The 21,814-nt window shown below is 46.9% G+C and overlaps 1 protein-coding gene across 1 annotated transcript in view; it reads left to right on the forward strand.

Moving 5' to 3' along the window:
* The window catches only part of LOC142568094 (uncharacterized), a 350,446-nt gene that overhangs the window by 201,310 nt on the left and 127,322 nt on the right, over positions 1 to 21,814 (forward strand). Inside the window, exon 10 of the mRNA XM_075678185.1 lies at positions 17,210 to 17,255. Coding sequence (XP_075534300.1) covers positions 17,210 to 17,255 — 46 coding nt within the window. The remainder of the gene's footprint in view (positions 1 to 17,209; positions 17,256 to 21,814) is intronic.

A 21,814-nucleotide genomic window follows, 5' to 3' on the forward strand; every position in this document is an offset into this window, starting at 1 on the left:
AGGAAGAGGACCTTAGTGTTGAAGCAATAAACGACAATCTCATGGGCATCATTAAGGAGTGCGCAATAGAAGTCGGTGGTAACGCCGTTAGACAGGAAACCAGTAAGCTATCGCAGGAGACGAAAGATCTGATCAAGAAACGCCAATGTATGAAAGCCTCTAACCCTACAGCTAGAATAGAACTGGCAGAACTTTCTAAGCTAATCAACAAGCGTAAGACTGCGGACATCAGGAACTATAATGTGGATTGAATTGAACAGGCTCTCAGGAACGGAGGAAGCCTAAAAACACTGAAGAAGAAACTAGGAATAGGCAAGAATCAGATGTGTGCGATAAGAGACAAAGCCGGCAATATCGTTACTAATATGGATGAGATAGTTCAAGTGGCTGAGGAGTTCTATAGAGATTTATACAGTACCAGTGGCACCCACGACGATAGTGGAAGAGAGAATAGCCTAGAGGAATCCGAGATCCCACAGGTAACGCCAGAAGAAGTAAAGAAAGCCTTAGGAGCTATGCAAAGGGGGAAGGCAGCTGGGGAGGATCAGGTAACAGCAGATTTGTTGAAGGATGGTGGTCAGATTCTTCTAGAGAAACTGGCCACCCTGTATACGCAATGCCTCATAACCTCGAATGTACCGGAATCTTGGAAGAACGCTAACATAATCCTAATCCATAAGAAAGGGGACGCCAAAGACTTGAAAAATTATAGACCGATCAGCTTACTGTCCGTTGCCTACAAAGTATTTACTAAGGTAGTCGCAAATAGAATCAGGAACACCTTAGACTTCTGTTAACCAAAGGACCAGGCAGGATTCCGTAACGGCTACTCAACAATAGACCATATTCACACTATCAATCAAGTGATAGAGAAATGTGCAGAATATAACCAACCCTTATATATAGCTTTCATTGATTACGAGAAAGCGTTTGATTCAGTCGAAACCTCAGCAGTCATGGAGGCATTGCGGAATCAGGGTGTAGATGAGCCATATGTAAAAATACTGGAAGATATCTACAGCGGCTCCACAGCCACCGTAGTCCTCCACAAAGAAAGCAACAAAATCCCAATAAAGAATGGCGTCAGACAGGGAGATACGATCTCTCCAATGCTATTCACAGCATGTTTACAGGAGGTATTCAGAGACCTGGAGTGGGAAGAATTGGGGATAAAAGTTGATGGAGAATACCTTAGCAACTTGCGATTCGCTGATGATATTGCCTTGATTAGTAACTCAGGAGACCAATTGCAATGCATGCTCACTGACCTGGAGAGGCAAAGCAGAAGGGTGGGTCTGAAAATTAATCTGCAGAAAACTAAAGTAATGTTTAACAGTCTCGGAAGAGAACAGCAGTTTACGATAGGTAGCGAGGCACTGGAAGTGGTAAGGGAATACATCTACTTAGGGCAGGTAGTGACCACGGATCCGGATCATGAGACTGAAATAACCAGAAGAATAAGAATGGGCTGGGGTGCGTTTGGCAGGCATTCTCAAATCATGAACAGCAAGTTGCCACTATCCCTCAAAAGGAAAGTGTATAACAGCTGTGTGTTACCAGTACTCACATATGGGGCAGAAACCTGGAGGCTTACGAAAAGGGTTCTACTGAAATTGTGGACGACGCAACGAGCTAACGAAGGAAGAGTGATGGGTGTAACGTTAAGGGATAAGAAAAGAGCAGATTGGGTGAGGCAACAAACGCGGGTAAATGGCATCTTAGTTGAAATCAAGACAAAGAAATGGGCATGGGCTGGACATGTAATGAGGAGGGAAGATAACCGATGGTCATTAAGGGTTACGGACTGGATTCCAAGGGAAGGGAAGCGTAGCAGGGGGCGGCAGAAAGTTAGGTGGGCGGATGACATTAAGACGGTTGCAGGGACAACATGGCCACACTTAGTACATGACCGGGGTAGTTGGAGAAGTATGGGAGAGGCCTTTGCCCTGCAGTGGGCTTAACTAGGCTGATAATGATGATGATGATGATGATGATAATCGTAGTCTTCGCTGCAGGTTCTTCTTATACGTTTCTCTTGTCCGACAAAAATTCCTTGCTTGCAATGTCGCGGGTGATGACTGTTGTAGTCTAAATATTGCTGGCTATCCGTAGGCTTCCGGCAAAGTGTCGTTCTCAGTTTACCGTTTTCTATGTAGACCGTCGTGTCGAGGAAGTTGATCTGACTAGGAGAGTGGTGAGCAGTAAATTTAATACTCGGGTGAAAGCGATTGAAATGGCTAATTAAGTCGGTTAAGGCCCTTGTGCCGTGTTCCCATATTATATAGATGTCGTCAATGTAACGAAGATAGGTGTGGGGTTTTAAAGGGTAGGATTTCAGCAGGTCTGCTTCAACCTGTCCCATGAAGATGTTCGCATAGGTGGGAGAGAAAGCCGTACCCATACTAGTGCCAAAAATTTGCAGGTAGTGTATAGAATCGAATTCGAAATAGTTGAGCGTGAGAACTAACCTAAGGAGCGATAAATAAACTTCAGGAGCTCCTGAAGTTTGCTTCAGGAGCTCCTGACGTTTCAGAAACTCCTGAAGTTTCAGAAACTCCTGAACTTCAGAAACTCCTGAAGTTTACTTATCGCTCCTTAGGTTAGTTCTCACGCTCAACTATTTCGAATTCGATTCTATACACTACCTGTAAATTTTCGGCACTAGCATGGGTACGCCATTCGCTCCCAAGTATGCGAACATCTTCATGGGACAGCTTGAAGCAGACCTGCTGAAATGCTACCCTTTAAAACCCCACACCTATCTTCATTACATGGACGACATATCTATAAGATGGGAACACGGCACAAGCGCCTTAACCGACTTAATTAGCCATTTCAATAGCTTTCATCCGAGTATTAAATTTATAACAAAATATTCTAATGCACTCCCAAACATAAGCAACATCCTAAGAAAATACCACCCAATATTATCAAGTAACGAGCGTCTGCGAAAAGCGTTCCCGGATGTACCCAGGGTTACCTAACGCCGAAACAAGAACTTTAAAGACATGTTAGTGCACGCAAAAGTCAGCCAACAGCATTCCCCCGTAATAAAAGGATGTTGTCGCCCTAGGTACAAAACCTGCAGGCACGTTCAAAGTGACATTAAAATTAAAAGCACCGCAAATAGTTATACCCTTTAAGTCAAATCTAGCTTCACTTGTACAAGTTCGAATGTGATTTATATGCTTGAATGTTCCTTCTGTAAGAAACAATATATCGGTGAAACAGGACAATCAATGAACGTCAGATTAAACGGACATCGCGCGGACACCGCTAAAAAGCTTCCCAAAGCCGTCGCAGGGCATTTCAACCAACCAGGTCATAACTTTGATGGATTTAAACTCTACATCTTACAGTCAAATTTCCGTTCTGAACGAGAAAGGAAATACAGAGAATCATACCTCATCCATAAGTTCAAGACATTGCAACCAATAGGCATAAACGTGTCAAAGGGAGCTTTAGAATCTATTCGCTATGCTAAGCTACAAGCCATAAGCAACAACACTTTGTTTTATTTATTGGCGTATCCCCCCCTTTCTTCCTTTCATTCCCTTTCTTCCTTTTTTTTTTTTGTCGCTGGCTAACGCGCGTGGGTTGACTGACCGGGGGGGGGGGGGAGGTTGTGCCCCGGCTTTGACCTTGTACACAGCGTTCCTTTACTCTCAATTCGACACGCTAACACATTTTCCCTGGTTTCCGCATCCTCCCGCCTCACACCCTCTCCCATTTAGAAGAACCCCACCTATATATACTGTGGCGAGGAAAGCATACGTCGCCTTGAAGAAGACAAGTCCACTTGTCGAAACGTTGGCTCCTGAATTCACCTTGTGCATATTTTGCTGTTCATAAAAAGGGTGACAAAGCTCAAGTCGCGAACTATCGTCCTATATGTATTTTACCTTCAATTAGTAAAGTTGTAGAAAAATTAATACTTCGTCATATTAACACTTACCTTAACAAATTTAGCTTGCTGAAACCCTGTCAGTTCGGTTTTCGTTCAGGAAGGTCGACTAACTTGGCTTTGCTAGCATTAACTGATTATATTCGACATTCACTTGATCTCGGATGTCTTTTTAGATTTAACTAAAGCCTTTGATAGAATAAACCACAGAGTTTTGTTTACTAAACTGCAGTCTGTTGGCATTTCTGGTCCAGCTCTTAATTTATTAAAAAGTTATCTATTTAATCGTGAATTAACAGTGTACGCAGGCGGGGCTTTCCCTGAAAGTAATATTATTATCTAAGGAGTGCCTCAGGGCTCGATTTTAGGTCCAGTATTATTTTCAATTTATATAAATGATTTACCTGACTGCCTTAATTATAGCCTACCTATATTATACGCAGATGATACGACTGTTGGCCACTCAGATAAATCATTACTTTCGCTAACTTTGAAACTAAACAGTGATCTGTCAAAAATTACTCAATGGTGTAACGCCAATTTTCTAGTTATAACTCCTACGAAAACGCAATTCGTGTTATTTAAGTCATCACAGAGACATTTACCTTGCTCTCCGACCATAACTCCGAATGGGCATGGCATTCCTGCCTCCACTTGTGTTTCTTTCCTCGGCATCAAATTAGACCCCCACCTTAAGTTTACTAACCACATTGCACACATCAAACAAAAAAACAGCATTTGGCGTTAGAGCACTACTCAAATCACGTGCATTTTTTTTTCAAAGAAGCATTATTATCGTTATACTTCGCTTTCATTCATACTCATATCATTTATGGCATCGCTTCTTGGGGTAATACTTATCATTGTCATCTTTCCTCTACACTCTAAGAACAGTTTACACCCTTTGGCGTGCCCCTTCTGCCACACTACAATAATCGTCATCTGCCTTGATGCGTTTCCTTTCTTTAACGCCGTGAGCCCGGAACTTTCCAGTAACGAACGGCACGCGCGTTATCAGAAGGGGCACTCCAAAGGGTGTAAACGGTTCTATGCTGATAACGCGCGTGCCGTTCGTTACTGGAAAGTTCCGGGCTCACGGCGTTAAAGAAAGGAAACGCATCAAGGCAGATGGCGATTATTGTTGTATGGCAGAAGGGGCACGCCAAAGGGTGTAAACTGTTCTTAGGGTGTATTCAGCAGATTGAAAATCAGGCTATCCGTATTACAACGCGAAGCCATTTTTTTCTCTAACGCCTCTTCACAACTACGTACAATCCGCATTCTTCAAGTTAACGATTTGTTTAACTATCATTTAGCGATATTATTTTTCAAATTACTAACTCAACAAGTTTCTTACAACTTCGTTAGTTCTGATCTCCTTTTTAATCCCTATAACGCGAGGTTTGCAGCACAAGGAAATTTCTTGTTGCCTTTATGTCATACTAATTACGGAAAGATGGCTTCCTCTTTTTGCACGCTTAAACTTTGGAACAGTGTTCCATATTTCATTGAGTTGTCATCTACCTTGTACTCTATCAAATATGAACTCAAGAATTATTTGCTGTCTGATTAATTTCCTACAATGTTTCTTTTTTCTATTTAGAAGCTGTGTAATTAGCACTGATTGTGCATCTTTCCTCTTCTTTTGCCTTTTATGTGTGTCGTCACTCGGTTTCTTGGTTATATGTTGCTTATTTCATAATTTGTTTATCTGCTCTGTATTCCGCTTTATTTTTTTATATAACTTCTAATCCAAGAGTCCCGGTACAGTCTCTGACTTTGGGACCCTTGTCTGTATACCATTTTTTGTAACAAATCGTTATGAACGAATAATAAACTGAAACTGAACTGAATATGCAACCTCTGGATAACGCCTTTGTGAGTTTACGCGTGCTCGCTTCTACTAGAAAAGACTGAATAATTGCATATTGTCGCAGCGTTGGAAACTCGAGCGACAAACACTAGTCAGCGGCAGCAGTGACAAGAACGGACCGTTTAATACCGCGCACTAATCAGTTTTTCTTGTTCCCAAGTTTCCTTTAAATGACGATACATCTTCTCATGGTCGTCGTAATTGGCGCACTATATAGACGCGGCATTTGCCTCCCTTCCGACGGAAGCACACGTCCCGATGCGCAACTTAAGCTTGTGCTTGCACGAAAAATCAAAACGCACGCGAATCACTTGGATAAGTACGGCTTCATGCACACCACATGAACTTTGCTTGCGGCGCTGCGAACAAGTTTCCCCACCTGGCACGACCTCCGATAGTCCACGTCGCGCAGGCGTCGGATCACTGTGCATGGCCCAAAATGTCGTCTCAGCAGTCCTTCAGAAAGTCCTCGACGCCGTATCGGTGTCCAAACCCACACTCTCCTGCCGGATGGGTAGGCTACCGGTTTGTAATGCCGATTGTACCGCGCTGCATCCCTGTCATGCTGGTGGTGGATGCGTATACGTTGAACCTCCCTGGTTTCTTCCGCACGGTGAGAAAATTTTTCAACATCTGCATGGATGCCGTCACACTCGTGAGGCAGCATTGCATCGAACGTCGTCGCGGCTTCGCGACCGTGTACCAAGCTGAATGGTGTCATGCAAGTCGTTTCCTGTTGAGCGGTGTTAGGCGCGAAGGTTGCATAAGACAAAATCTCGTCCCTGTTCGCACGTTCCACGTCGCCGCACATGCAAAACATCTCTCCTACTGTCTTCTTCAAACGCTTCGTTAGCCCATTCGTCTGGGCATGATGGTCTGTCGTTTTCCGGTGGACTGTTCCACTGATATTGACAACTGCATCTAGAAGCCCGACCGTGAACGCGACTCCCCTGTCAGCAATCACTTCGGCTGGGGCTCCGTGCCTGTATACGGACGGCGTTTTAAACGAAAAATCGAGATGCCTGCACGGCTGTGACCCTCCCAGTAGCTTTCTCTCCTCATACTGGGTTAGTTAATCCGTGGAAACAATAATACACCTGATCCCCGTAGTAAAAGTTGGAAATGGTCCAGGAATATCCATGCCAATTTTGGCGAATGGCGCTTCCGGCACATCTACAAGATGTAGGAGACGAGCTGGCTTGTCGGGTGGCGCTTTGAACCTTTGGCAGTCCAGACAAGTGGGTACGTGATGCTAAACAATGGCTGGGAGCTTCAGCCAATCATACTTGCGCCGCAGTCAGGACACTGTTCGTGCGTAGCCCAGATGAACTGAGGTGCCCTAATCATGACGCGCTGTGAGAATTACATTGCGAGCAAAGCATGCGCGAGCAGTAAGTAGCTGCTGCCCGTCGTAAAAACGTTATTCCTATAGACCAGAATACGATAGCCTCGCACCCAGACTAACCGAACGCATACTCTCGCACCCAGGTTGCCCGCTCGCCAGTGCCATTTTGTACTGGGCTGCCAAAGTGTGTTCGTCGGCGACCAGTAGACATGGCAAGCGCCAGCTCTAGGACTCCAAAGTGCGGGAATTTGCCCGTTCACGCGTATCCAAAGTAGAAGAAGGCATTTGGGCGGCATTGTGTCGTGTTTGGATGCCAAAACAACCAGCGCAAGAGGAGCAGGTTACTTAGCGCTGTTTGCAACGAGCACAGCACACGTAGGGAACCGTGCCGGTGCGGTGTTTTCAGCTTGCACCGATTTCCACCCGCAACGAAGAACGCCAAGCTGCGCCACCGGTGGACAGCTGCAGTGAATAGGAAGAACTAGCAACCTAGTAAAAATGATCGAGTAAGTATCGCAGGTGATGCTCGGCAGTTGCATGCTTTCAAAACATTTTAACTCAAAGGGGACCATTAAAAAATGCATTTGAAAAGTCACGGAGAATACAAAAGGAAATGACCGGCACGAACGAAGGTACTGTTCCAGGAGAGCAGGCCCTGTCTCTAAAACGGCCCCTACTGCTCCCCGGGAAAAATCAGTGAGGTTATCTTGAAGCTAGAGCGCCCGAAGGCGCGAGAATGGTATAATCCGGCATGATTGATACAGCACGAGCGCCGCAGGCGCGAGAAAATGTGTCTGATGTACCACGCCTATGCAAGGAGAATAGGTGACGCCAACGAGGAATTCACCGCGTGCTTCTGAGCACTTATGGGAGAAACACCGCTTTCTGCGAAACTCGTCGCAAAGCATACGCCCGGGCAAAATTTTGCCGCGTGATGCATGTTGAAAAGTACAATTTTCATAAAGCTTTATCGCGAAACCTTTAATAATATATGGCACCAGCACAGTGCTGTATATTCCTTCACAGGTTACGTGCCAAAAATACGGAGGTATTGCAGCTCACACCTGTTCAAGCATATAGCACACGGTTTGTACAAACGTAGTAGCGTACTTACCCTGATGTATTCGCTTCTGCAGTCTGCACGGTACTTAGTGTGGAAATTGAGGACTTGCATGAGGTCTTGAAGTTTGATTGAATCGAGACAGCGAAAATTACAGCTTAGAAAAAACGCGAAACACGACTTCCGACCAGCTAAAACGTTTCGCTATTGCGCCGGGTCGCATCTCCCGGTGTGGCAGCCTGGGCCACGGCTGCCTCCTGCTATTTCGCGGCGCTTGGATTAGATGGCGCGACCGGCGCTCACCAATGTGGCGGCGCGCTTTGAATTCATGGTGTTCTGGTGTATAGACGGACATTGTGCTTCAAAGAAAGTGACGCCAGGTTTCTTTCAAACAGCCGCGGCATGTCTTTAGCTCGGCCTTCCAAGAAGTCAATTATTGGAAGCAGTTCTAGGTGGTCGTCACGCTGCTGCCGTCAAGTGGTAAATGCATCGACGACTCCCAAGAATGCAGCGTCCGTGTTCTTACCCTCGGTGACAGAAGGATGTATTGGTGACCGAGAGAGTTAGTCGGCGCCAGTGTGCGTTTTTGCCTGGCGTGTATCTGACGGTCATGGCGAACTTCTGAAGCCTGAGGCTCCAGCACGCCAATCGACCAGATTAGTCTTTTAAATGAATCAGCCAACAGAGAGAGTTGTGGTCACTGACGATGGTGAATGGGCGACCGTAGAAATAAGGCCGAAATTTAACAACAGCCCACACTACGGCGAGGCATTTCTTTTCCGCAGTGGAATTATTTTCTTCCGTGCGCTAAAAGGTTCTGCTGGCGTAGGCTATCACTTTTCGGAGCCGTCTTGCCACTCCACCAGCACAGCACCCGGATCTACTTTGCTCGCGTCGGTTTTAAGTGCTGTTGGGGAGTCCTCGTCAAAGTGTGCAAGAACTGGAGGCGTTTGCAAATGCTGACGTAATTCGTTCAATGCCGTTTGCTCGCTTTCTCCACACACAAAGAGGACATCCTGTCGTGTTAATCCCGTCAATGGTGAGGCAATACCTGAGAAGTCCGCAATAAAGCGTCGGTAGCAAGGGCACAGGCCCAAGAAGCGTCTCACTGCGTTCTTGTCAAGTGGTGTGAGAAACTTTCTAACAGCACCTACTTTCTGTGGGTCAGGCTGGACAACCGACGTAGTTCATGTATTGAAATTCGTTAAATCAATAAGGACATTTTTTCTGGCTTTGACGTGAGCCCAGCCAAGCGTACGGCTTGGAGAACAGCGAGTAGCCGGGTTAGGTGCTCTTCAGATCTAGCCGAAAGCACGATCACGTCGTCTAGTATACCAAGCGCGTTTATCACTTTACATCTGAGATGAAGGTGTCCACATGACGGTGAAAAGCGGCTCGCGCTGTCACAATCCGAAAAGGAGCACCTTAATTTTGTAAAGACCGTCGGGCGCCACGAAGGCAGTTTTCTCCCAATCTCTCTCATCGACTTCTATCTGCCAACACCCGCTGCGTTGGTCCGTGGAGGAAAGAAAACGTGCGTGGCGCAACCTGTCTAGTGAATCGTCTATGCGTGGTAACGGGTAGACGTCTTCATTCATCCCTAATTTAACTTTCGGTACTCAACGCAGAAGCCTAAGGTGTCGTCTTTTTGCTTTACCAACACCACGGAGGACGCCCAAGGACCCTTCGAAGGCTGTATCACATCATCCTCGAGCATCTTCTTCACCCACATTTGTATTTATTCGCAGTCCTTCGGGGCAACGCGATAGAGATTTCGTCGAATTGGTCTCGTGGTATTTTCTGTAATTATCCGATGTTTGGACAGTGTTGCTTGCTTGACCTTGGACGTAGACGAAAAGCAATCCTTGAAATGCTCTATCAGTTACAATAGGCGCTGCCTCTCAGCGGGCGACACTGTGGAGCTAACGTCGACATAGAATGTTGTCGGGACCGAAATTATCTTTTCATTCATACCCTGGTTGTGCACACACAGCAAAACGGTCCTTTACTTCCACCATGTACTCACAGCATGCAAATGCAGTGCCCTTCGGGACACGGCGCTTTGCATTGCTGTTGCGGCTAGGGTGGCGTTCAGGGCATGGAACCCACCAAGCCCATCGACTACTGCGTGAGGGTGCAGAAAATGAAAGAAAAAGAGCTTATATAACTTCGTTACACGGCTCAAGCACGGAAGACCCTTCCATGCAGGAGCAAGTTAAACGTCTCAGTTCAAATCAGGACCCTCTGTCCTCACTCTCGAAAAAGTGTTTGCTTTTAATACCGTCGTCTTCCCTAGGCAAGTCGACTAGAGAATGTGAAGACTGTTCAGCAGCAAATTACGATCGTCGACTCCGTTGCGATACGACGCACAAGCGCGCAATAATTCACAGTAACTCCGCCTCCGAAGAAACTGGTTTGAGATCTGTGGAAAGAAATGAACCGCCGACACCTTCTTCGTTCGCCGTTGCCACTTCCTTTCTTCATCGCTCAGGCTGCCAGGTGAAGTGTGGGTTGGGGGCTTCTCGTGGAATCCTGCAACAGCCGGTTTACACCCTGTCTTGACGGGTGGATAAGTACCAAGGGATGCATGGTTTCACTCGTCTAATTAACTGCGCCTATCAGTGTTCACGCCGCGTCGTCGTCTGGATAGAAAGTGCGGTGGTTTGACACGTGGCAAAGGTTTATTTAAACCTTTGTGGTGTAGAGACGTAACATTGCTAAAGTTTGTTAGGAACACTGTTACATGGCCACGATTTATTGCCAGAAAGCCCGTTGCCATCGAAAGGCCTTGTGTGAGTAACAGTACACTGATTTGTTCCGCTATCGCATTACGATGGTCAGGCATCTCGCTAGAAATAGACACAAGGCATCAGATTCGCGGCGGTATCCTCACGTCCTCGGCTAGTCGTAAACGCCCGTGCTGTACAGCATTGTTGCCGTCTACATCTAGGCTCGCGAAAAACGTGAGCACACGCTCCAGGATATTTTACAATCCCGCAGAAAATCCATCCCCAAGATGAGTTTCTTGCAGCACTCAGTGAGGATAACGAATGTGCCAACTAAGATGGAATCAGCGCAATGCGTTGGCGGGCTAGTTGGTGCGAATCCATGAATACTTTGTTTAGCGCAAAACGACAAACACAAGAAAGACGACAGGACAAGGCGCTACTCTCAACTGACATCATTTTATTGCGTCACTCCTTTATAGACCGCTCAAACCCGAGGAACATGCGCAGTGAGCACCATGCGGTGGAGCCACCAACATCCGATCCCAAGAGCGCACTCATGCGACAGAATCCAAAAAACCAAATTCAGCGCTGTACAAGGTTAAGGAAGGCACGCTAATGCACTGTGACCCCGATGACTGAATGAAAAATGCTTCCGATAACTCTCGGGCGGTGGTGTCACGGCTCTTTTTCAAAATCGTGGTATCACGAAACATGGGTTTGCACTTGCATGTTTTACAATGCTGAGCCAAATGGGAACCTGTGCCTGTTGGTATGGATCGCTCATGTTCTCTAAGGCGCTCGTTAACACAGCGGCCTGACTGCCCTACATACACTTTCCCACATGACAAGGGAATCTTATAAACCACACCGACGCTGCAATCTACAAACTTCACATGGTTCTTTTCACAATCAGGTTTCTTACTTGTTTTAGAAATACGGCTGCACAACATTGACAGTTTCTGAGGAGCGGAAAACACTGCCGGAATTTGGTATCTAGTGGCGACATTATTTAGATTGTGAGCCACTCTGTGGCAATACGGCACAACTTCAGGCCTCTTCTTTTGTGTGATTCGCAATGCGACCGGGTTGTCTTCGGAAAGTTTCATGTCCCTTCTTGAATTTCATTTAAGTGCAACGTTTATCCAGTTCGAAAATAACCTTTTTATCCAGAAAAATGGTGTGTGTATTGGTTCATGTGTGGCGCTTGTTCTTTGTAACATTTTTTTATCGTTTGTCGACCGCGCTCTTAAGAGTGCCTTAAACAATGACTCGGTTCAAATTTTGAGCTATGTTGACGATTTTCTTGTTGTGATAAAACAGACTAACAACGAATGCTCCGTGACGGTAGCTGACATTTTAACTCTGTTCAATGACAATGGCAAAGGTTTAACTTTCACGCATGAGCTATCTAGGGACGGTAAACTCCAGTTTTTAGATTTGCAGCTGTCCTTACAAACAGGCCACGCCTGTTGGATGTACCTGCCACGTGCACGTAAGGAACTTTTACCTTACGCGTCCGCGCACTCAAAGACTGGGAAACGTGTCATTGCTTTGATGTGTTTAGAATCTTCCTTAATGAAATCTTGTCATCACTCTGCGAACATGAGTTTCATTGCACAGTTAAATAGGCTGCAGGCTGCTGGTTACCCAAGTGTGGTGGTGACGTCAGTCTCGGAGGTATTGCTGCAGAAACTGAAAGGGAAGCGGCACAAAAGTAACTGCATCACACAAAAGAAGAGGCCTGAAGTTTTGCCGTATTGCCACAGAGTGGCTCACAATCTAAAAAATGTCGCCACTAGATACCAAATTCCGGTAGTGTTTTCCGCTCCTCAGAAACTGTCAATGTTGTGCAGCCGTATTTCTAAAACAAGTAATAAACCTGATTGTGAAAAGAACCACGTGAAGTTTGTAGATTGCAGCGTCGGTGTGGTTTATAAGATTCCCTTGTCATGTGGGAAAGTGTATGTAGGGCAGTCAGGTCGCTGTGTTAACGAGCGCCTTAGAGAACATGAGCGATCCATACCAACAGGCACAGGTTCCCATTTGGCTCAGCATTGTAAAACATGCAAGTGCAAACCCATGTTTCGTGATACCACGATTTTGAAAAAGAGCCGTGACACCACCGCCCGAGAGTTATCGGAAGCATTTTTCATTCAGTCATTGGGGCCACAGTGCATTAGTGTGCCTTCCTTAACCTTGTACAGCGCTGAATTTGGTTTTTTGGATTCTGTCGCATGAGTGCGCTCTTGGGATCGGATGTTGTTGGCTCCACCGCATGGTGCTCACTGCGCATGTTCCTCGGGTTTGAGCGGTCTATAAAGGAGTGACGCAATAAAATGATGTCAGTTGAGAGTAGCGCCTTGTCCTGTCGTCTTTCTTGTGTTTGTCGTTTTGCGCTAAACAAAGATGGAATCATCGATGTGGAGTTTGGCGGTGCATTTACCCGTTGGCGTTATTAGCCGAACCCCGCCACTTCTAATGGTGGCACCTTTCACCTTCCTAAGGCGATCAACCAGCTCTTGATGCGTAACCGAGAAATCTGTACCGATGTCCACAAGGGCTGTCACGGGATGTCCACGAAAAAAAAAGGTTTAGGTTGGCGCGAACCGAATCATCGGCATTGGTCGTGCTCATCATGTCGTCTTTTTGTGGCAGTGGGGAGGGGGGGGGGGTTGGTCTTATTTCTGTCCAGACCGTTGGCAACCTTCCTCCAGGGGGTCACGGCCATTAGTTCCCCCGGCGAGGACTGGGGGAACGGCCCTGACAACGTCACCAAAACTTCGGCGGGTGGAGGAAGAGTTGCATTGAGGTGACGGACATTGCGAGGGACGACATGGCGAAGCAGCTTGGTCGGTCATCAAGTGATCCTCGTCCAGGGCACGGCGGTTTTGAAAGCGCGGGGAAGCTGCATGTGAATGGCCTCCAAACGCGACGTCTCGATCAGTGCAGGAACGGGCAATGTGGTCGGCGATAGAGGTGGAGTACGGCGAACAACATCAGCACAGCTCAACGGGCGTGTTTAGGGTATGGCACGGGTGGTGGAAAGGCTTGCAGCAGCTCATGGCGGTCGACTTATGCAGCAGAAGCGACTGCTGGCTCGGTCGAAGAGGCAACCAGGGTTTGTTGTTCCTCACGCATCAGTTCTCACGGAGAGCTTTCGCTGGTGGTGGTATTCTGAGTGGCGCTGCTAATCGGTGTGTTATTTGGCAGGCGGTCAATGTGTAGGCACCGTTGCTAAAGTGCCCGCTCGATTACAGCGGCCTCCATGAAGAATTCGTCTAACGTGATTGGTGGGTTTTGTACCAGGCCTGCAAACAATTGTTCTTTAATTCCTTCCATGAAATGGTGCACTTTCTTAGTCTCGGGCATATCGGGGTTAGCTCGGCGAAATAAACTGGCCATGTCCTCAGCGTACATGGAGACTGTTTCGTTGAGTTTCTGACGGCGGGCTTCGATAAGCGATTGCGCATGATCCAGACGGCCGGAACTCGAGGATGTATCCTGGAGCTGGCGTCAAAAGTCGTTGCACGTGTAGAAGCACACTTCGGTGTTTTAGAACCACGTGCGAGAGCTGCCTTTTAGTGCGCAATAAGCGTGCAAATGTTTTTGTTCAGCGCTCCAGTCGTTGGCCTTAGCAATCCTTTCACACTTATGAAGCCAGTCCTCAGCGTCTTCAAATGCAACGCCACCAAAAATGTCCGGAACGCGAGGATGCTGAAAAGTCACTTGCGAAAGGCTGGCCATCTGTGAAAGAGGGAGATTCGCCGGTGTAGGAATTGCCATGCTGGTTGGTGCTGGGACGGTGGTGAATTAATGGCTCAGGCCTAGCAGGCGGTGGCTGAACAAGCGCACTGGAGTACGGAGAGGTTGATTCTCTGGACTGCGTGTACTGGTCCTAGCAGGAGTTCCGAGCATCAGGTCGTAGTACCCAGCACCTCCATCACTGTCGCGGCGTCGGAAACTCGAGGGACAAACGCCCTAGTTAGCAGGAACAAGAACGCTCTGTTTAATACCACGCGCTAGTTACTGCTTCGTCATCGTCTTGATCGTATTTTGCCTTTAAATGCCTATAAATATTATTTTCTTCGTCCTTGCCGCAGTATGGACGCGGCAGTCTCGTCGCTGTCTTTTAACGCTTTGCGTGGGCGAATCTCTGAAAAACGCAGCGTCGCTTACATTAGGCACATAGAAAGACTGAGTACGATTTCCTATGAGCAGACGACTTTCGTGTCGAGTCTTCAAGCCTTCTGCTCGGCCACCATCTTGTTGGGACAAGAAAAGTACTTTGAATTGTTTTTTACTTCGACGCAGTCTTCGCGAAGCTTGTTTGTGCGCGCTTGACCTTAGCCGGCTTTCTTAGTATTTGAACCAGACTTGAGACGGCTGCTGTTAACTGAGCTGTCTATTTAGCAATCTACGGCGAGTATTGGAACACAGCCACGGTTGCAATCTCTCCTTCGCAGAAATTCAGAAGGGAGGTTTGGTTGCAGAGAACCTGAGTGTCATATCTTGCCTGCAATAGTGCACTACAGATGTGTTGCTTATTTTGTGAGGATGTAAAAAGACACGTACTTTAAGGACATCGTAAGCGCCTCGCGACGACTAACTACACTCTATCGAGTGTACTGGTTTCAGCCGAGCCTGAGATATATGCGCACTACAATAATCTCCATTTCATTGGGTTGAGGTGCTGTTTATTCAAGTAATACCCCCCATGAACCGTGGAACACTGTAAATGTATGTATTTATTTATTTATTTATTTATTATCAGAATTACGCTTCATTCTCCCAATATTTGTTGGTGACATAAGACAAAAACGTATAACAAGTAGCTCGACTAGGTTCTGGTCCCATGGGTACCATATTGTACGACGGCATAAATCCAGGACGAACAAAAGTGTATAATTGCAAAGAACAGTGAAATGAAGCGAAAAACGTGTGAAATAACAAGTGAAATAACGTATTGCGTGTAGTAAGTCCGCTCGCATTAGTCTTAAACATGGTACAAATATGAGCATGCATGTACAGTGTTGCGTTTATTTTTTGCATTTTCGCATCGTTCCTTCCGTCCTGCCAGTCAGCGACGCGTCACGAGTCGAGACCGAATCGAACAGCGCCACGCATCCGCTGGTCTGACTGGGCTACGCTTCCAGTTCAACGCTAGCTGCGCAGTTTGTTCGGTAATCGGAGTAGCAACTCCTTGCGTTTCGTGGTCGAATGGCGTCGTCGCTCGCGTATACTCGCGCGAGCCTGCACATGTAATGACATCTGCAGGACAGTTCTGTTCATATTGAATAAGTTTTTAAGGCGAAGCTCTCTTTTCGAACCCTCCCATATTACCCTGGTCGTGGTTGCTGGGCTCTGCTGCAGTCTTGCCGAATAGCTCATACATAAAAAAAATGTCAGTGTCACGTGCCCAAATTTGGCCACACAGCACAGCCTACCCGTTGCCCTAACCATTCGGCCATAATAGCTCGTATGCGTGCCAACGCCATCTAGCTGTTTGAGATGATCGCCGCTTTTGTCACAGTGTCTACCACGGATGCCGGAGGACAATATGCGAGCGCTTAAGTTTTCTTACCCCCAAAGACGGGGGAACGAAAAGGGGAGCATCTCGTTTATCGCTTCAGGTAGATTCGAAGGTGTGCGTTGGATCAGTTTATACATATAAATGACGTAGTAGTTCTGCGGAAACCCACAAGGTGGAGAGAAGTAATGAATAAAGAGAAAATCAGACATCCACCCTGGATGTCTGATGGATGTCTGGTGGATGTCCGATTTTCCCTTTATTCATTACTTCTCTCCACCTTGTGGGTTTCCGCAGAACTACTACGTCGGACACTTGCCTTTGATTCGTGTTGTTGACAAATTCGACTTCGCCCTGCCATCTGCTAGCCGCCTGGTTAGCTCAGATGGTAGAGTGGCTGCCCCGGAAAGGCGGTGATCACGGGTTCGAGTGCCGGACCACGACGAATTTTGCTTCAACTCTGAGGCTTTTCTTTCGAGGAACCCGTATGGGTTTCCTTTGTAGCAACTGCTACGAACGGGTAGATGTCTGACTTTTTTCTTTATTCATATATATATATATATATATATATTACGGACGGTAAGTAAAGAATAATTTTTTGGTGGCAATAAAAGCCCCCAACATGTGCTAACAATGCTACTGCAACAAGCATTGCTTGCCTCCACAGCGTCGCACGTTATGCATGAAACGCAGTACATACGCAGGTTGGCACTGCAAGTGTGACAAATGGGTTCCTTTATTTAGTTTTGCGTCTTTGCTCATCATTTGCAGTACCGTGACGGACTCATCCGGTATTGACACCGCCAGGGTCATCAAGGTGAGTAGAGGCGTCCCTGTTCTGTGTACAGTTAAGCTGTCGCTTACCGTGGCGCTTGCTCACTGAATGCTTAGCACATCTGGTGATGTTTTCCTCGTGCAGAAACAAGGATTTCTTGGGTCTTCTCGGTTCACATACTAAAACACCCCGCAAAATTTGGTCAATTAGCGGTCAATAGCAGTCTGTACCGCGACACCGTCAACCGAAGCTCCGCAATTTAGCGCAGGTAAAGTAGGCAAAAGTGTTGTTTCTGTGCCTCGTTTTGTCCACGTTCCGTTGCGCTGTTTCATTTGAGGCTGATCTACATTGACACGCGCATAAGTTGTTTGTTTTTCTGTGAACATTTTTCATCGGCCAAGCGCGGTACATGCTTATCGCTCGGCGCAAGAAGCGTGCATTGAAAGTGTCTCGAATGTTTTTGCCGAATGCTCAGCCTCGCGCACGTTTAACTATATCGTGCGAGGACACCACAACATTGCCCTGCGTCGTCCTGAATCGACGCTTGCGCACAAGAGGAGTGCCTCTGCCCGTCTCGCTGTTTATCGCCGCTTTAAGGCGCTAAAATGACGCGCGATGGACGCTCGCGCGACAGGGTCAAAAATGCGGCAGGCTGCACCATCGTGAGCAGTATGAGGACGCGAACGCGTGACAAATAGCCTCGAAACCGAGTCAGAGCGATGCGCGAATGGCGTTGTTGAAAACAAGAGGGCAAAGGCTCCTTGTTAGCAGCGCGCCTGCGCTTGTCTAAAACGGCACCAGCTTACGTAATTTCACCGGCCGCCTACACTCTTAGGCAAAGTTACACCCTTTGGCTTGCCCCTTCTGCCACACAACAATAATCGTTATCTGCCTTGATGCGTTTCCTTTCTTTAACGCTGCGAGCCCGGAACTTTCCAGTAACGAACGGCACGCGCGTTATCAGAAGGGGCACTCCAAAGGGTGTAAACTGTTCTATGCTGATAACGCGCGTGCCCTTCGTTACTGGAAAGTACCGGCCTCGCAGCGTTAAAGAAAGGAAACGCATCAAGGCAGATAACGATTATTGTTGTGTGGCAGAAGGGGCAAGCCAAAGGGTGTAACTTTGCCTAAGAGTGTACAGTCAATAAGAGGGTTATGCGTCGCAGTGAGTTGCAGTGAGCCATTTTTAAAGCGAAAGCTTTAGGGCCCGTGCGTGGTCGATCCGCCCGTCCGTTCCCCCCTAGCCCGCCCGCGTGCGGACGCCCAAAAGGCGGATGGTGTCGCAAAATTTCATGCACGCTCAATCCGCACGAGCGGATCGCACGCGCACTCCTATTGGGCGACGCGGCCTGTTGACAGCTGGCAACCGTTCGGAGGAGAAAAGGTGTTCAAGGTTGGCAACTACCTGTGACAGCAGACAGCTGCAGCAGACGACACTGGCATATTTTTGAAGATATGATTTCAAGCTTCCGCGTCACGGTGAAAATGCGACTCTAGGGTGCTACATTATGTTCTGAAACCGCATTTGTTGCATTGGCACTGTTATTCTTCTTGGAAACACTGCACAGTCATCTTATATGTGCCTCCTGTTAAAGATCTATTGCAATCACATCATGTCTGAACATGCGACGTATACTCGGACGATTACTTTAACCCATTAGGGACCGGTTTCTTTTTTTTTCTTGCTATCTTGAAATAACTCTTATATATTAACTTATCTTTGTACTAATAATTCACATACAAAAAATTATTACTCTTGCCTAATTAGTTTTTGAAATATAGCCCGTGACCATATGGTCACACTGGGCCCTTACGCTACAGCAAAATACGCGAAGTGATAAACATTTATTTCAAGCCATGAAACATCACAAAAAACATACATAGCGAATAGTCGAGCACTTACTTAGTGTGATATGGTTTGAATCATGGAATACACGTGTCTTCGTCATACTTTGTGCATTGTGTGTGCACTGCGCTGTTGCAATTATCTCATGCACACCTCCACCTCTTCCATTACGTATGGGTGCAACGAAGTGGCCCACTTGGTCATACCGTGTACCAGTCAGGACATCACCAGTCTTTGGGATTCTGCGTTGACCAGGACCTCTATGGCTATTGTGCCGTCGCATCAGGTAGCTTTGTGCAATTTGCTTGCGGAATTCCACCTGCGTGACGTTGAACCCTGTGCTACGAGTTAGCGCACAAGCGTTGCTGATAGATACATCACAAAGTCAAGTGAAAATCGGCCACCACCACTTTTTGCCACGGATTACAATCCTGTGGGCGCCTACATTTGCATCAATCTGGTCCGTACCTCTCATAAGACTTGTACTCAACAACAGTGTTTTTTGCGGGCTACCTCGATTTCCTTCTTCTGAACACGAGAGTACCTGTCTGCAGATGACATTGGCTCTACGCCGTGAATGGTGCTTATAATCGTTACTACAGAATTGTCCGTCCAGCGGACAACAATTGTCCCATTGTCGCTCAGCACGGGCTCTTCGTGCCCGCGAGGTTGGCGCTTGACGAATTGGGGTCGAACGATAGGGCACTCTTTGGGAACACGGTTCTGCTTCCCTGTGCCCTTGCCTTCGTAGCCCTGTGCCTTGAGATGTCTCAGTAGCGGCATGCCTGTGAATAAATTATCAAAATAGAAAAAGAAAGGAGGTCGTGCGTCTCTGCTGCGAGTTCATCCACCATTTGAAAAAGTGGCGCCGCTGCTTTTTCGAAGTCCTTTTCATATTTTTTCAGATGTTCAAGGATACCCTGCTTGCCTTGATACACTTTGAAGTTTACAAGGTATCCGTTCTTGGCGTTTAGGCAGCATACTTTATACCGGAAACGGATAGGCTTTCCGCGTATATGCTGTGTACATTCATGACGACCATAATACTCAATCATACTTTCCTCATAGCTCAGGTGACGCACAGGTTGAAAGTGCTCCAGAATCCTTGCTTGCAATAGTGCCATCAATGGACGCAACTTTGCTAACTTGTCACTAAGCGTTGGGCTTGCATTTCGAACAGTGCAGGAATCGCATTATCTGTACGAAGTGATTTTTCCGCATAGCATTGTATGCCATCGTGTTGCACATATCCAAGCCCCTGTCCCGATAGCAATTTTTCCCTGGCAAGCGGTTATAGCCTGACAAAACGAGCACTCCAATTTTTTCTTTGGTAATCTCCGGATTGGGCATATTGAAAAATAACGCATACTTTCTTTTTTGTTCGACTAGCAGCTCCTCAAAAAAAATTTCGAACAACTCAACAGGGGAAAAGCCCCTGTAAGCAGCAAAGTTTGGGTACGGAAATATGCCAAGGCTTTTCTGGAGATCACCGTTTGTCCACTTAGAAGCAGTGGATAATTTCGCAGGAATGGCCGCATCAACTACGGCAGAAGAAACCTCTCATGTTCCTTCACCTTGCCCGCCTGGGGTCGTCATCGTCCGAGTCGGGTCCACCAATGCGGCTTCCGTCAGAGAAAATAGTTTCAGCGCCGGCTCATAGCTGCCGCCAGATTAGATTGGCAATGGGCCGGCCCGAGTCTTCATCGGCCGACTCTTCATCCGAATAAGTGCTAGCATCTCGCGGGTCGATATATATCACTGACACGTCGTCATCGTCTTCCTCGAGTATCTTCGCTATTTATCCCAACATCCACCTATTAAGACAATAAAATAAGGAATTACCACTGCGGGAATGCGTCAGCAGCCATGCAAGAGATGAGAATGCAGTTTAAAAAAAAATAAAAAGTTAGGTAGCCTAAAGGCCCAGCGTGACCATATGGCAACGCGCAAGATAACACGCTCGTTGATGAATAAATCAAACATAAATCTTTCACAAATGGTCATCGAAGGTCACATATTCGAAGAGCAATATGGAGGCAAGGATATCGGACTATTGCTTAAACAACTAGTGAAAAAAAAACACATTACCCCTTGAAGTGATGCTTGGCGACGCTACTCGCACAGCAACACTTATTCCCGCCTTTGCGAGGGGCTCCCACAAAACGACCAACACCTGCTGCCACTTGATATCCAGAAAGGGAACTCTCATCTGTCTAACGGCATGTCAAAGGCGATTTTGGTGCTCTTTTGTTAATCTTAATTAAATGAAATCCACTGTGCAGACTAACGTGACCATATGGTCACGCTGGTCTTTAATGGGTTAACTGCGCGCTGTCTTGGCTGGTTCAGCAAAATATCTCGAATTACCCAACCTGCTGCGTTCTACGTCACGCGAAAATGATAGTGTCGCCGGAAGCGATTCGTCAGAAATCCCCGTGTTCGGCGCGATGGCGCAGTTTCTGTAGGGCTAGTGACAGCTTCCAAGAATACGGAACACACGCACATCTGTCGCGGAATACAGCTGCGTTGGTCGCCAAGACACACCTCTTTACCAATGAGCACGCGTGTGAGGCTCCGAGTACAGCTTGCTGATATGCGTGCATTTGCTTGCTCATGCTTTTTTTTTTCGCTCTGCCAATTTTAAGAGAGTGCTTAAAGCAGTTGGATGAATGAAATGCACTTTCTTTTTTTTACGTATATAAAGCTACCAAAGTTGAGGCATCAAACATGCATATTAGAAATTTAATAATTGCTG

Source organism: Dermacentor variabilis, unplaced genomic scaffold, assembly GCF_050947875.1.
Source record: "Dermacentor variabilis isolate Ectoservices unplaced genomic scaffold, ASM5094787v1 scaffold_16, whole genome shotgun sequence".
Lineage (NCBI taxonomy): Eukaryota > Metazoa > Arthropoda > Arachnida > Ixodida > Ixodidae > Dermacentor > Dermacentor variabilis.